Source organism: Daucus carota, chromosome 3, assembly GCF_001625215.2.
Source record: "Daucus carota subsp. sativus chromosome 3, DH1 v3.0, whole genome shotgun sequence".
Lineage (NCBI taxonomy): Eukaryota > Viridiplantae > Streptophyta > Magnoliopsida > Apiales > Apiaceae > Daucus > Daucus carota.
This window is the reverse complement of record NC_030383.2, coordinates 57331515-57348801: the sequence shown is the minus strand read 5'-3', so window position 1 is coordinate 57348801 and position 17287 is coordinate 57331515. Positions and strand designations below refer to the sequence as shown.

At 34.7% G+C, this 17287-nt stretch overlaps 2 protein-coding genes and 1 pseudogene across 2 annotated transcripts; 2 read left to right on the top strand and 1 right to left on the bottom strand.

The window, feature by feature from the left end:
• Positions 1-908: 908 nt before the first annotated feature.
• LOC108213051 (derlin-1) lies at positions 909-5201 on the bottom strand. Its single transcript, XM_017384783.2, has 7 exons — positions 5050-5201; positions 3722-3857; positions 3203-3276; positions 2966-3059; positions 2217-2345; positions 1925-2085; positions 909-1233 (listed from the first exon to the last, which is right to left on the bottom strand). The coding sequence occupies exons 1-7, from the start codon at positions 5064-5066 to the stop codon at positions 1122-1124; spliced, it is 723 nt and encodes a 240-aa protein (XP_017240272.1). The 5' UTR covers positions 5067-5201; the 3' UTR covers positions 909-1121.
• Positions 5202-8396: 3195 nt separating this feature from the next.
• LOC108213000 (cellulose synthase-like protein H1) lies at positions 8397-12310 on the top strand (annotated as a pseudogene).
• An 895-nt stretch (positions 12311-13205) lies between these two features.
• On the top strand, positions 13206-16806 carry LOC108213001 (cellulose synthase-like protein H1). Its single transcript, XM_017384715.2, has 9 exons — positions 13206-13491; positions 13757-14081; positions 14404-14505; positions 14591-14677; positions 14823-15035; positions 15208-15319; positions 15406-15596; positions 15729-16079; positions 16195-16806. Exons 1-9 carry the CDS (start codon positions 13235-13237, stop codon positions 16723-16725), a joined length of 2169 nt encoding a protein of 722 aa, XP_017240204.1. The 5' UTR covers positions 13206-13234; the 3' UTR covers positions 16726-16806.
• The last annotated feature ends 481 nt before the right edge of the window (positions 16807-17287 follow it).

Sequence of the window (17287 nt, the reverse complement as noted above, 5' to 3'; positions counted from 1 at the left end):
TATTAATAATCCCAACACTTTACATATATTTTTTTTACTACTTTATTCATTTTTCTTAATTTTTGTGCTCAATTTATTTGTAAAGAAATGAAAGAGATGAAGGAAATATTTGTTTAAATCGATAATTTATAGAATTTTAGTTATTGTATATTTTGTTCAGAAATGGTGGAGAATTTAATTAATAAAACAAGAATTGACGGATGTTATAACTACACTATGGTAAAAATGATAGTAATGAGAACGATATAGAATTAGAGTAATATTAAGAATGATTTATTATACAATACGAATGAATTAGATATTCATTTCAAAACTTCAAATAGGAAACTTCAAATAGCGGATATATATCTTAATCAGTACTTGTCAAGTTTGTGATTGTTTTTTTACATGTGTTGGGATTAAAGAAGGCCTTATCAAAAGGATTTGAGTTCAAACGATGTATATTTGAGCCAGATGTAGAGGTAGTAGTAATACATGCGTTGGGATTAAAAAGACCTTATCAAATTTGAGACGGAGGTAGAGGTAATAGTGGATGCGAGTAAAAAGATAAAAGAATGTGTTATGTTTGTATGTCCATACTATCATAATTCATAGCAGCAGATTGTATTGATTTATTTAAATACTTCGCAGCAAGTCCGTTTGTCAAGATAAATAAATAAATTTGCAAGCGGTATTGCACTACAGTCTTATAACCAAAAATGGCGTTCTACAAGTGACATCAACAATTGCGCACAAATATTTTCATTGAACTTTGATACCTCTCAGAATGCAAAGCCTGCTCTCTGTTGCTTCATCATGCCGTATTGCGGAGGCAAGCTTGCATATGTGAGTACATGTAATATAAGTGTATATTCCACACCCACAACACATAGTCATACAAAAATGAAACAAGATTTTGTTTCATCTGGTTAAACATTTTAAAATGACTTTTCATTCATGGTTGTCAGCCAACTAACAAATGTTTTGTTAATACTAGTTTTAATGGTACAACCAGCGTTTGGTGTTCAAAAGTATACTACAAGAGAAACTGATAGTAGCAAACAAAAAGAACCTAAGATCCTGTCAAATGATATATATCTATGACTTTCTTATGAAAGAGAGCTTCAACAGATTTCCACTTCTTAGCCTCCAACTCGGTAAGATCTTCCTCTAAATGCAGTACTGCCACTTCTATCGGGCTCTGCACGCGTAGTTGGGGGAGCTCCAATTCTCCATCTTGCAACTATTTTATGTCTATGTAAGGTAAGTTAAGGAGAAGATTTTAAAGGTTGACCTAATATGGAAAGATTAATCGCCAGCCTATAATATGGTGACATATCTTGTACACCATCTGACAAAAGCAATAATGTGAAACTAACAATGGCCATAAATAAATATTAGGACCACATGAACAGGCTTAACAACGCCTAATGCCACATAACCAGGTCAAAATGTGCAATGCCTAACAATGGAGAAGCCAAAAATAGTGTTAAGGGAGAAACAAATTACACCTGTAATTTTAAAATTAACAAGGACCAAATTGCAAACAAATATTCAGCAGGGCCTAACTGTCCCGTGACAGTAAATAAGGTTAATTCTGTTAAATTGTATACTATATTACTATCTAAAAAGTGTAAATATTCAGCAGGGCCGAAATCGAAATGTAACTGTGACATTAAATTAGGTTAATTCTGTTCAATGCTGCTACATGAACAATTTATAATATAAAGTATAAACAATTGTGTGCCCCTCCCCTGGACACTCAATGCCTTTGACCCATGATGCCTAAAGTATCACCTTCGACTAAAATGCAACCAATGAATTATGCAAGAAAATGCTAAGTCAGGCATGAATGATGCACATTTCAAATGCACATAACAGAAATCACTTTGTAGAACTCATGAACTTATGATTCTTACTCCTTACTAAACAAACAAAAGGATACACCCACATCGGAGTCTGCAGCATAGTCTTTCCACCAGCTAGTGGATGCAACACAGTCAAGAAGTAGTACAAATGTCCAGCAAGAATACCCAGCAGATCAGGCACAAGTGGTGAACCAAAAATAACATCCATCGCAAGCATTGCCCAAGGTAAATAAAAAGCCTGCACATAATACATAAATATGCAACTATCCACAATAAATATAAAATAAAGCATAAGCTCAAGGGATAGTACTTGAACAGATAATAGATTCTTGTTGTTAACATACAAATAAAATATATAGATATGTATACCTTTAGTGTTACAAGCCCGTATATGTTAATGTTGCCCGTGGGAAATTCTCTACTCCACACATAAAGAAGCATAAATACCAGCGATATCCCCAAGAAGTAGGACTGGAACCCGGGGATAGCAGACAATGCCTAACATACAGACAATAATCTAATATTAAAACAAAAAGATGAAACGAGCATCTTTAAAATGGTAGAGACACCATTACCAGAAAAAGTTTGAAAATGATGAATATGCATAAAGCTTAAAAACTGAACATGCAATACAACATTTGAATATTAAGACATAAAACCCACTCCAACCTAACACGCTATAAATTAAAGAAAATGCAACACTACACAAGATGTGTAGACTATTTCCATTATTCATATACTGTGTGTTTTTAGTTACTTTGCACTGGCTGCATGCATGTATTTCAACTTTTTAAGTGGGGTGACAAGAAAGCAAAATTTTGGGAGTCAGCATGAAAAAAACTTGTGCGCAACCAAAAAACAATTCAATAACATATTAGAAAATGGACAATTAAACAAGAGTTAAAAAATAGAAGGGGAAAGAAACAGATTTCCAGTCATGACCTTTGAATTGATCCTAATGCAACTCAATGTTAACTTAGTATTTGACATGTGTAGTCAGGTTGGCTGACAGTTTTCAGCTGCAGCATTGTAATGGCAGATTTTTCCAGTAGACCCCCAACAGATATACAAATATAGGTTTCTGCCGTAATCACAATTCACATATATAGTTTACCAACCAGTAATGTCAATGCTCCGAATATCATCATCCACAAGAAATCTGCAGTGCGCCGTTGAAAGGGCCCATTCTCCAACTGTACTCCATATCTTGCTCTAATTAATCAAGAAGCAACCACAGGTGAGATAGTGCAATGATAAAAATTCAATTTCATTCCATAACTCATTGCAACTACGTCAGTTTTTAGGGTAACTACATAAATAGATACTGTGCTTGATATTAAATTATAAGTACTTACAGCATCAAAAGTCGAATGCCAAAATTAATAGAAAAACCGCCAAGGAAAAAGAAGTTTGTAAAAAGCCTCCATACCTGCAAGTGATTTACCCAAAAATGAATAATTATACATGTCAAACTAGACATGGTACAAAAGGATTAAGAAAACAAACTAATATGGAAAAGCCCTTAGATATCAAAATAAGTTGACTTCTAGGGTCAATTATAGCTATAATGTCCATTTAAGACTACTTTTCTGCTCCGAGGAATAGGTTCATATCTTTAATATTACATCCTTCTGCCACAAGATATAACGATAGCTCATAAAATGAAGTGCATAACTACAAATTCGACTTATAATAGTAACCAGAACAATGACTATAGTTCACACTTGTATACCCTCATGATATGATTATCTATTACATTATAAAAATGAATTAGAAGAGGGAGAAAACAGTATTCAGGTTTAGAACTTTAAAAACAAATAAGCCAACAGTACGTTAGCGCTGATAATAACATTGGCGGTGAGTTGGATTATTACCTGAAAACGGTAAAATACATACTCATATGCCAATGCTATAAAACCAGGAGCAAGGACCCCAATCTGAACTGCTATAGTAGTTGCTAAACACAATGTCCCATAAGCTTTGCTTATAGGTGGAAGTGAGTTATACCATCTAGAGAAAAAGAAAAAAGAGTGTGAAAACAAGAGTAGCAGTGGATATCATAAACAATGTTACCATGATATAACCACAGCTCTACATAGATTATAGATGAAAACAATATGCATATCAAATTCTTTTGCTTTTCCTTTTGGGTACCTCCTATGTAACTAAATTCTATAAATAGAAAATCTCCTTACTGTAATCACCAATGTTCTATAAGGGCTGCTACAAATCCTGAATAGAGTTATATCTAACATGGTCTTACTTATGTCTCCTGATCCAACATAAAAAAAAAAAAATCCCCCAGTGTTCATCTCATTTTTCTCCTTTCTTTCGTAGCAGTCATTGTGTAAACTACCAGTCTACTGTCTACTACACTGTACCATTTTATATTTGTCGCTGGTTTTGGCATATGGACCTTTAACAATGCATAAATTTGAGAAAAAATACCTCCTTTAAGGCTTATCAGCAGGCTTCAGCTAAATGTCTATTTACGTAACTTTGCTCCTGAGATTCTGTATATATACATTTCTAGCCTAAACTTTCAAAATAACTGAGATCAGTAGGCATTATTCCTAATCTTTTAAATTCAACAAACTTTCAACCGTTCAACTTCAGCCAATTACTTATAAACTGATACAACAACTCTATTACCCACAACTCGGCATAAACCACAACATTACAATTCTAATATACCTTTAATTCATCTGAAAACAACTACTTACATATAATTGTAAAATGTCCGTTGAGCTTTTACTACTGTATAAAACCGAAACTAATTTCTCCTACTGATGCAAGAACATAAACAGGGATAATTCCGACATCTAATCAAACAACCAGCAATCAATTAAATACGATATCATTTTCACTTATCAAGTTATTAATCATGTTACAAACTTACTATTTTTCTTACTAAATCCTATGAGCTAATATAGTTTTTCCAACTCCAAAATAATTCCCGCAATAAAGAATCGAACACATAACCTGGGACCAGGATATATGATAAGCCTTTATCGCTAGACTATCACCGAAAAGAAATTTAATATACTGTGATTAGGCCTAAGCTCTAATGCTACTTCAATCACAACATCCTCATTAAACCTCAAGAATTCAGCGGAAAAATCGCAATCACACACAAATTTACTGCATACAAAGAAATTAACAAATATAATGTGTGTGTAATTGAAGAGAATATAAAGCTTACTCGCCAGGGGAAGACATTGTTGAAGTGGAAGAGATGAAGCGTGTGCGATCTGAGTTGTGCAAACTGAAAATAACTTATTGAACAAGAATGAAGTGAATATATATATTTTGTTTATTTGTTGATTAATTGATTTGTTTGAATGGATTTTTATTTAATAATTGAAATGTTAAATTGTGATTGGTTGGAGTACGTGGACTGAGATATAGTTGTTGAGTTGAGTTTCGGTGGCTGGAGAATTCCAAATGAATGAGTCTAGAATTTTCTTGTTCTCTCTCGACTTGTTAGACCACGTACTTTTTATGGAAATGGCCCGGTTTGTTTTTGATGGGCTTGATAGATTTCTAGTCAGCCCAGTTTGTACACTAGTAGGGATATCATCCGAAAAGAAGTAAAACCGAATCTTTTTAATTCGACCGCAAAATATTAATTGGGCTCAGAAAATTTCGAGCTTAGGTTAAATTCAGATTGATACAATTAATCTGAAAAGAACGGATCAATTATCGGGTAATTCTAGGGGTGAGCATGAAAATCCGAAATCCGGATTATCCGATTTTCCGGTCCGATATCCGATTTAAAATATCCGGAAATTTGGATATCCGATCCGGATAAATCGGACCGGATATACGATCCAGATAAATCGGACCGGATCCGGTTAGACCACGTACTTTTTATGGAAATGGCCCGGTTTGTTTTTGATGGGCTTGATAGATTTCTAGTCAGCCCAGTTTGTACACTAGTAGGGATATCATCCGAAAAGAAGTAAAACCGAATCTTTTTAATTCGACCGCAAAATATTAATTGGGCTCAGAAAATTTCGAGCTTAGGTTAAATTCAGATTGATACAATTAATCTGAAAAGAACGGATCAATTATCGGGTAATTCTAGGGGTGAGCATGAAAATCCGAAATCCGGATTATCCGATTTTCCGGTCCGATATCCGATTTAAAATATCCGGAAATTTGGATATCCGATCCGGATAAATCGGACCGGATATACGATCCAGATAAATCGGACCGGATATCCGATCCGGTTTTTTTTTATATAAATTCGGATACGGATACGGATCACATATACATAAGAAAGCGGATATCCGGATCCGATCCGATTTTATTAATTTTAATTAAAAAATATTGTTTAATATATAATATATAATACTTTTTAAATTTTTTTTAAATAGACTATTAAGAGTTAGTACTATTTTCTGAGTCCATCAAAAATAAAATTTTATGATACAGATCATTTTAGATATGTTCTTGAACATAGGCAACATTGTATATGTTATTCCTTGCCTGTTACTCCTATATACTAGTTTTTCTTGCAAGAGCAGACCAGCAATGATTGTTAAATGTTAATTCTCGGACATTGCTGACTTGCTTAAAAGCAAACTTAATGTACAACTGCAACATTTTTTTGGTGGTAGATTATCTGGTCACCGCTTATTTTTTGTTCAAATTGATTTATACTTATACTATTTGATTTTCGTTTTATACTTGTGAAATAAAAATAAAGTCAAACGTCACAAATTTGTAAGATCAGAAAATATTCAAAAAAATTTTTAGAAGAAACCGGGTCCAGATAATCTGTTTTCCGATCCGATTTAAGAGGATATCCGAATATCCGGATATCCGCTTAAACCGGAACCGAAATGAAAATTTAGTGATTCGAAAAACCAGATATCCAGTTTATATTTCATAACCGGACTGGATATCCGGTTATGCTCACCTTACCCCTCTGGTTAACCCAAATTATATATATTTAATTTTAAATTTTGGATATGCGTAAATATTTAAATTATATATATTTGTATTATCTATTAGCTCTGATTAGTTAAAATTTATAATGGCTCGTTCGTGTTTATATTATCCGTGGATGGTGCAGGTTGGATTCGGATCAAGTATACTACCCTATTAAATTATTATAGGATATAAATTCCTCAGAATCAGTTGGTTCCATTTTCATATAAATTTTTAGAGACATTTTCGAATGCTTTTTAATTAGATGTTAAATTTTGTATAAATTCTATTTTACTATTTCCATACGATTTATTTTTGTGGACGTGAACTCTGCCACCAAATTTTTTTATTAAACCAAACGTGTTAAGTATATACTACTTAAAGCAAGGTCCGAAGAGAGTAAAATGTACCCAGATTATATCTCTACCATTAAAATAGATAGTCTGTTTCCGTGAGATCCGTGAGACCCCTAGTGCACAATAATAAAATAGTGCCTGATACAATATAAATATAAAATCTTAGTCCACGGTTTCTTCAAATGGGACTTACCTGCACTCATGATTTTGTTGCATGGGACTTACGTGTGTTGTAAAGTCCTCCACCAATTGAATGATTTGAATGTTTTTCAGAAGATGATAACTTTAAAATTGAATCCGTCTCGAATATGATGTTAAAGGAAATCAACGCCCATGTGCCAGAAGAAGTTTATGATTTCTAAGCAGAGAGGAAAATATCAATTAAGCCAGGTACGTAAAGAAGAGAGAATGTTCCCCGATAAGGATTGTGCACGTCTCCCTCAGAAATCAATGAATTAATGTGGAAAAGTCTTGAAACAATTGATGCACAGAAGTGAAGAAGAAGACACAGAGAAGAAAAATAGACGGGAGGGACTAACAGTGACTTTAATCCGATTCTTATTTAGCAATCTCATTTTTATTGTATTCCGAAAAAAGAAAACATTAAGCTCCGGTAAAAGTAGAACAACACTAAAACCATTTATGATCCAATGACATGAAAATTTATGCCAGATAAGATCACGGACTTTGGCGAGGGATCAGCTCCTTGCATTGTATACTTCCTGAAAATCACTGCAGCCATTTCCACTAAACTATATTACCGGTATTCGGCTAAAAGTGTCCAACATGAATATGTTTTCGGGTGTAGGACTTCACAACATTTTAAAATTTTTACATGTTTTTGACCTAAAATAAGTGTTCGAATGTTCATATCATGTCCAAGTACTGACTGTCCGACACGGGTACTCACGATAAAACGAAGAGTAGGGTTGAGATAGCCCCCAACCGTTATTAATGCGTGCGTGCTTATATGTTCTGTGTTGCTGCATGCCAGGTATTCGTTCTATGTCCAAATTCAACTCACCTGAATTCAACTGTACTACAAACTTTTCACGGTATAACAATTTTCTAGTGTAGATCTCTTACGTGCTACATATTTTGCAATGCATTATCAGTATACTTCATATTTGTTCTTTCAACAACTTATACGTATCGTTTCCACTAACAACTTGTACTGTTCGGCACGGCCGGCACAAGGTATATTATGGTCACGACTCACGAGCTAGTGTTTGGCTGAAAACTGCTCACAGTACATTTGACCTGGAGGATAATTTAACACTAGCCAGGTCTAATTTCTTCGTAGCAGACACTGAAATTTTGTTTAAGATGTTACCGGTAGAGTATTTTGCCATTTAAATGTTGTCAAATTACGGTTCCTGTCATCATCGAGTGGAGTCTGCATATAACCAAACCCTGTGATAACGTGCCTTTCTGGTAAGGGTGACAATGTCACTTACATTATCTTAGTTTCGAATGTCTTATCATTCTTCTATCCTTCTTGACCATTTTTCATTTTACTATCGGTCCTTATAAATTACTGCCCACAACTTCACTAAGCCAGTCCTAGTCTTCTAGATGGGGGCACTGTAAGCTTTACAAATTAAAAAATGAAGACTTATAAGCTCCGGCACCTCTAGGATCCAACCTTACTCCTGTAACCACATTTTTCTCTAATGGTTTGGGTGCTCCGCGTATAAACGGATAAGTAATATAGTTGAAAAATGGCAAACCAGAGCTCTCTGCCACTCTATGAAAGAGTTAACCTTAGAAACAGAAAACACCTAGCAGTAGAGCTTCTGCTCCTCTTCTTTCTCTTTTCACTCCTCACCTACCACCTCCTCTCCTTGAAACAATACGGAATTCCTGCCCTATTAGCCTTTCTGTGCGAATCCTTCTTTACTTTTATATGGATTCTTGTTCTCAATATCAAATGGAATCAAATCAAATACGTTGAATACCCTGATCGACTTTTGAAACGGTTAAGTATATAGTATATTAATTATCTCTCCTTCAAGTCAGCCTTAGTGAGATAGACTCGCAACAATTTATATTGCGTACTTATAGCTGCTGATACTATTTGCAAAAATGATCAGGCTCAATTTTGCTGAAAATTTTTCCACTTTGCATATTCATGATTTTTATATCATCTTAATGCGTTGTGATTATTGGCTGTAGGAAAACTGAGCTACCAGCGGTAGACATGTTTGTTACAACTGCAGATGCTGGAATAGAACCACCTATACTGACTATGAACACTGTATTATCATTGCTAGCAGTTGATTATCCAGTTGGGAAATTGACATGCTACTTGTCTGACGAAAGTGCCTCACCTTTAACATATTATGCTCTTGTTGAAACCTCAAAATTTGCCAAGATTTGGCTTCCTTTTTGTAAGAAATATGATATCAGTACTAGAGCTCCTTTTCGATATTTTGCTATTACCTCCTCCAAACCATCTCAAGAAAATTCCCCGGAGTTTCAACAAGAGCAGAAAATGGTTAAGGTAATATCACACACATGAAGCATAAATCTCTTGTTTGGGATAATTTTAGCATCTATATGCTTCTCTTATTTTTCAACTATTAAGTTTACAACAGAAACAGATTTGCGCTAGAAGAGAATGTTGATTGCATATACCTTCTGATATCAATTTATCTATTCATTGTTTTACAGGATAACTATGAAATGTTGTGCCAAAAAATTGAAGATGCGTCAAAAACACATGCTCCTTGTAATGATTTCCCAGAGATGGATAAAAATAATCATCCCGCCATCGTAAAGATAATTACTGAGGAGGAAGGTGTACCCTGTCTGGTGTATATCTCGAGAGAGAAGCGTCCAAAGAAGCCTTCTCATTTCAAAGCTGGTGCTATGAATGCTCTGGTACAATTAAAACCAGAACTTAAAGCAACAAAAATATATTTTGGACTATATTTCATTAAAAAAAGAAAGAAAATGAAATTAATGTTTGTGTATTTCTCAAAATTTTATCAACTTAAATTGTATTCTTGCTGCACAGACAAGAGTATCAGGATTAATCACGAATGCACCATTTTTACTGAACGTGGACTGTGATATGTACGTGAACAATCCACAAGTTGTTCTCCATGCTATGTGCTTGTTTCTTGGCGTCGGCAATGAAAGAGATTGCGCATATGTTCAATTCCCGCAAGAATTTTATGACGGCATAAAGGATGACCCTCTTGGAAACCAATACGTCGTCTTGGTCAAAGTGAGTACTAGTTTGTTTCTATTTATGAATTGTATTCTGATTCAGTTTGTAGTATGCTTTGGTGATAACATTAGCTTGATTTTTTATGTTCAGAATCTTGACAATTGATTATAAAATAAACTGCAGTCTGGCGGAGTATAATTTTTATGTATAAACTGTATAGTTTGTAGGGCATGGATTAGCAGGTATTCAAGGACCTATGTACACCGGAACAAATTGTTTTCTTAGGCGAAAAGTTATTTATGGGATTTCACCAGATCAAAAAATCACCACTGGTATGTGAAATAGGTGTAGGTTGTTTACAGTGTTCTTATATGTTTTACCACACAGTCTTGCTCTTTTATGCCATATTTCTTTGTCAAGGCGAACTCAGTGATCCGGACTTGCAGAGAAAGTTTGGAGAATCAAGTCCGTTAAAGGAATCAGTTGCACATATTTTATTACCGTCAATATCGTCTAAAGGTGGATCTTCAAGCTTTGTAGAAGCTGCCCACCGTGTTGCAGGTTGTGATTATGAACATGGTACCTGCTGGGGCACAGAGGTACTTTAGCCTTGTTCAAGAAATTTTTTATCTTGATTTCGCTAAAAACAATGCTCTGTTAAGGACATGCATGCGAGATCCTGCATTTTATAGTCTGCAGCAAGGAAATTATATTTGATGTTGATTTATTCAATATTCACAACATATAATCATTTTTTTAGAAGTAATTTTCTGGTTTAACTTCTTCTCAACATTTATCTTACTATTTTTACTTTTGAAATTAAATATTTAGGTTGGATGGAAATATGGTTCCCAATGAGAGGATGTCCTAACTGGACTTGGAATCCACAGAAAAGGATGGAAATCTATGTATTGTACGACTGACCCGGTCTCCTTCCAGGGATGTGCTCCAACAACAGGACCTGACACAATGATCCAAGCAAAGAGATGGGCCACTGGGTTTCTCGAAATTTTATTCAGCTCGATGAGCCCAATTTCAGCTACCATTCATGGAAAGCTTCAATTCAGGCAATGCCTTGCCTATTTGTGGATCATGAGTTGGAGTTTAAGGTCAATTCCTGAGTTAGTCTACTCTCTTCTGCCTGCATATTGTATTATCAGCGGCTCACACTTCTTGCCCAAGGTAAAATTATATCTGATATCGAATCATCCGTCTATTCAAAATTTGAATGTAGCTTCTGTGGAAAACTCAGAGAATTATAATTATGCAGGTGTATGAACCGGCTATTCTCATTCCTGTTGCTGTTTTCTTGATATTTAATATACACACACTCTCTGAGTACCTTAAAATTGGTCTATCTGCTCGTGCATGGTGGAACAATCAGCGAATTACAAGGATAAATTGCACATCGTCTTGGCTGTTTGCAATTTTTACTATATTTCTAAAGTTCATAGGTTTATCTCAAAGCGCATTTGATGTAACAGCAAAGAACCCATCCATAAACGACGACAAAGATATGAAAAATAAAGATTGCAGCAAATTCACTTTTAGCGAATCGCTGATCTTTTTACCAGGTACGACGATTTTGTTAGTTAACTTGACAGCTCTTACAATTGGGATGGTACGGTTGCTAGTGACCACTCCACACAGCAATGAAGCTGGGATAGGAGAGCTGCTATGTAGTTTATGGGCAGTGTTATATTTTTGGATATTTTTGAAGGGATTGTTTGGAAAAGGGAAGTATGGAATTCCATCATCTACTATTGTCAAGTCTGGAGTATTGGCATTACTGTTCACTCAGTTCTGCATATGGTCTACAAATGCATGACAAGCCTCTCCACTCTCCAGACATGATCTGAGCATGCATGCATCACAAATTCACAATATTTGTATGATTTATATTGACTTATTGTGATAAGTGTATAGTTTAAATTATCTATTTGGGTATTTGTATTATAGATGGTGTATGATTAATAAAAATATATAGTAATAAAAATAGTTTTTATAGGCTATCTAAGTGATGAAATTTATTTTTATTGAAAAATTAGTAAAAAAAATAAGTTGTTTGAAAAATATATTCTACCAACTTCTGATTTTAAGTCCGATTTTAACTTATTTTTAACTCAAAATAAGCTTATGACTTATTATACAAATAGACGTTTTTTAGCAAATAAAATTTTTTTAGCTTAAAATTGAAAATTACTTAAAACCCGGGTCATAAACCAGCCAAACAGAATCTTATTTTTATTGATTTGAAGCTTTTGTACCATAAATATGAATTATTTAAGTGTGAAAACTGGAAAGTTAATTGTCCCTTTACTAAATTTTCTCTTAAATATTTTTTTTCTAGCAATTTGTATAAATTTATATACATAATTTTTTCAACAGGTCACGGACTTATAGTATTCATCTTTAGTTGAGTAACGTCATTTATATAGCTGTTTTGAAAACTTTGTGCGATGATTACCTCCGAACAAAAATTTATATTTCAGACGTCATAGTGATGTCAAATGTACTGCAGATCGAAATAATTTCATATATATTAGAATAGTCATCGATTACTTCATCATTAGCAAATCAAATATCACATTATAACGGTCTGACCGATACAAGAAGTGTACATCAAGATTACACGATACATTATAACGGTATGACCGATATCAAAAGTGTCAGAAGTGGAAATCAAAATTAGACGAGACATTATAACGGTATGACCGATATCAAAAATGAAAATCAAGATTACACAATTTGTCTCGGTAACATTTTAAGAAGTAATCTATTATTTCTTTGTCGAATTATTTGAATATTCCTGCATATTTGAAATTCAAAAATCTCCTATATAATCTAGTCGGCCTTAGAAACGAGAACGCATTCTCTCGTTTTCTTTTCTGAACGCTCTGAGACCAAAACTTTGTTGAACAATGGCAAAGCAGAGCTCTCTGCCACTCTTTCAAAGAGTTAGCCTCCGAAGCGACAAATCTATAGCACTAGAGCTTCTGCTCCTCTTCCTTCTCTTCTCGCTTCTCACTTATCACTTTTTCTCGATTAAGCAATACGGAATTCCTGTTCTCCTGGCCTTTCTGTGCGAGTCCTTCTTTACTTACGTGTGGATTCTCGTTCTCAATATCAAATGGAATCCGATCAAATACGTGCAATATCCTGATCGACTCTTAGAACAGTTAGTACAAAACTCCCCCGTCCCTCTAATTTTTTTACAGTTTTCATAGTTTCATAACTTATTTTTAAAGTTATCATTTTTTGTATAAATATTTAAACATTTAGCTATTATTAAAAAAAATTGAAATAATTTGTGAAACTTAGAAGTCATGGCAAGTCCCGTCCCCAAGCTAAAGAATCTGGGTGGACAGAGAGTGTATATTATTTCTGCCAAAATTTTAGATGATTTATACTTTTTGTTAATGCTTTTTACTCATTGGCTGCAGGAAAAATGAGCTACCAGCTGTGGATATTTTTGTTACAACTGCAGATGATGAGCTTGAATCGCCAATAATAACTATGAACACTGTGTTATCATCGATGGCAGTCGATTATCCTGTTGAGAAATTAGCATGCTATATATCTGATGACAACGCCTCGCCTTTACTGTATTACGCTCTTGTTGAAACTTCAAAATTCGCCAGGGTTTGGCTTCCTTTTTGTAAGAAATATGATATCAGTGTCAGGGCTCCATTTCGATATTTTGCTACTACCTCAGGGCCATCTCGAGAAGAGTCCTTGGAGTTTCAATATGAATGGAAATTGGTTAAGGTAATATTACAATCATCTATATAATCTTCTTAATTTTTAACTCTCACTATTACGACAGAGGCGGATTCAGGGACGGATCTAGTAAGAGACACGAGGACGCGTTCCCCCTAAATTGTTTTTTAGAATGTTTTTTCCATTCTAAATTTTACAAAATTATAAAAGTGTCCCCACAAAATTTGAAAATGTATTAGTGTTCTTTGAAAATTTGCTTGGTGTCCCCTAATAAAATAATCCTAGATCCGCCACTGGACGGATTGTGCTAGAGGTGAATGTTGATGTGTATAAGTTCTTTAATATCATTTATTTGTATGCGTTTTTGTAGGATATTTATGAAATGTTTTGCAAGAAAATTGAAGATGCGGCGCTTGCTCCTTCCAGTGATTTGCCAGAGTTGAACAAAAAGAATCATGGCTCGATAGTGAAGGTAATTACAGACTATATATCAATTCAAAACTACTAAAACATATACAATTATACTCTTACCGTCTTACATATAAAGCATTTTGCAGATTATAACCGCGAAAGGTGTACCTCATATGGTGTACATCTCAAGAGAGAAGCCACATCATTTTAAATCTGGCGCTCTAAATGCTCTGGTACATAAAACTTTACGAGTTCAGCAAATGTTGTCTATTATTCAAACAAGAAATATATAATGCTGGTGTTATTCTAGATTAAACTCTTGTTATAGTAGTAACTTTTGATACGTGGTGATCCATGAAACATTTTCTTGCCGCACAGACAAGAGTATCAGGATTGATGACAAATGCACCATTTATACTACACGTAGACTGTGATATGTACGTGAACAATCCACAAGTTATTCTCCATGCTATGTGCTTGTTTCTTGGAGTTGAGAATGAAGAAGATTGCGCATATGTTCAATTCGAGCCAGGATTCTGTCACAACATAAAAGATGACCCTTTTGAAAATCACTATGATGTCTTGTTCAAAGTAAGTACTAGTTCGATTTTATAAGTTTTTTTTTTTTAAATTCTGATTTAGTTTAAGTTTGCTTTGGCAAATTTCAACTCACACAGGCTTGAGGTTGCCCTGTTTATAAGATTGACAATAAATTTTAACTTAAATTAGCAGAGTATAAAGTTCTTATGTATAAAATGTGCAGTTTTTCGGGCATGGAACAGCAGGAATCCAAGGACCACCGTACATTGGATCAAATTGTTTTTTCAAAAGAAAAGTTATTTATGGTTTATCACCAGATCAAAAAATTACCACTGGTATGTCAAACAGGTTTAAATTGTTGAAATTATTTTATTATATGGTCTTGTGTTCTTGCTCTATTATGCCATCTTTCCTTTTCAAGGTGAACTCAGTGATTTGAATTTGCAAAGAAAGTTTGGACAATCAAGTATGTTGAAGGAATCAGTTGCACGTGTTTTATCAGCATCCACATCAGCATCCATGTCGCTTAAATGTACAGTTTCGAGCTTTGTCAAAGGTACACACCATGTTGCAGTTTGTGACTATGAAAATGGTACCTGCTGGGGCACAGAGGTACTTTTAGCTTTCTTCACAAAAAATTCCATCATGATTTCACCAAGACCAATACTCTGTAACATATAAGCATAGCTTTAATTTTTCAAGATTTACTGTACTATCCCTTTTGTTTTGATATCAAATAATCAGGTTGGATGGAAATATGGTTCTCAGTCAGAGGATATTCTAACCGGACTTGGAATCCATAGAAAGGGATGGAAATCTATGTATTGTGCGACTGAACCAGCATCCTTCCTAAGATGTGCTGCATCAACAGTACCTGGCACGATGATTCAATCGAAGAGATGGGCTACTGTGCCTCTTGAAATTTTCCTCAGTTCCATGAGGCCAATTTCAGATACCCTTAACGGAAACCTTTCATTAAGGCAATGCCTTGCCTACATGTGGCTTCTGACTTGGAGTTTAAGGTCAATTCCTGAGTTAGTCTACTCTCTTCTGCCTGCATATTGTATTATCAGCGGCTCACGTTTCTTGCCTGAGGTAAAATAAAGCATTTTGAATTGATACCTAGTGGTACTTGTATCTGAAATATACAGGTAGCTTCTCTGAAAAATCTCAGAAAATTTAGTATTTCATTCGTGCTATGATCATGCAGGTATCTGAGCTGGCTATTCTCATTCCTATCGAGGTTTTCTTGGTATTTAATTTATGCACATTGTCTGAGTACCTTGCAATTGGTTTATCTACTCGTGCATGGTGGAACCACCAACAAATGGCAAGGATAACTAGCACTTCGTCATGGCTGTTTGCAACTTTATCCGTTTTTCCAAAGCTCATAGGCTTATCTTCAAGTGCATTTGAAGTTCCAACCCCTACCTATGACAAAGATATGAAGAATAAAGATCCTGGAAAATTCACTTTCAGCAAGTCGCTAATCTTTCTACCCGGGACAACTATTTTGTTGGTTAACTTGACTGCTCTGGGGATTGGAATGTCGCGTTTCCTAACGACCTCTCCACAGAACAACGAAGCCGGGATAGGAGAGCTGCTATGTAGTTTATGGATAGTGTTATATTATTGGGTGTTCTTGAAGGGATTGTTTGCTAAAGGGAAGTACGGAATTCCATCATCTACAATTGTCAAGTCTGGAGTATTGGCATTACTGTTCATTCATTTCTGCAAATAGTCTGAGAAGGCTTGATAAATGACAAACTTGGCATGATATTATGATATGTTTTTTGGGTTATGAATATTACAATTATGTACTATTGTCTATTGATGTTTTGCAATTCATTGGATAGTAACCGAGAGTTCTGTAAATGCAAAGTTGTTTCTGCATCTGCAGGGAACTAGAGGTGGACAGAGGACAAAACATTCAATCTCAAATCTACCCCAATCTAAATAATCCTACTTTAGTCCAGGCTTACATTTGGAACTTAAATTTAAAAGTACATAGTTTACATATGCAAGGCTGTAGAATATGTAGAAGGTATCATAAAAATTGACAATACAGTCATACATGCATTAGGACAAGGCAACTCATCCAAAACATACGGATAATACTAGTATATATTTAGCGGAAAAAAATGCCGAACGTGAAAATTCTAGGATGAGGCTCCTGCTTAATGATACTCTAGCACCCTTGTATGTATATCAAAAATTTAGAATTAAGCTGTCCATCATTTTCTTTTTCAGTGAATATATACTACTAAAATACGTATGTCAGGTACCCGAACGTTGCTGCAAAG

Coding starts and splice junctions, on each gene's coding strand:
- LOC108213051 (XM_017384783.2), bottom strand. Junction 2,086..2,216: donor ACGGGCTTGTAACACTAAAG/GTATACATATCT, acceptor TATTATGTGCAG/GCTTTTTATTTACCTTGGGC. Junction 1,234..1,924: donor CTGCAGACTCCGATGTGGGT/GTATCCTTTTGT, acceptor TACCTTACATAG/ACATAAAATAGTTGCAAGAT.
- LOC108213001 (XM_017384715.2), top strand. CDS start 13,235: ATGGCAAAGCAGAGCTCTCTGCCACTCTTTCAAAGAGTTAGCCTCCGA. Junction 14,082..14,403: donor ATGAATGGAAATTGGTTAAG/GTAATATTACAA, acceptor GCGTTTTTGTAG/GATATTTATGAAATGTTTTG. Junction 16,080..16,194: donor GCTCACGTTTCTTGCCTGAG/GTAAAATAAAGC, acceptor ATGATCATGCAG/GTATCTGAGCTGGCTATTCT.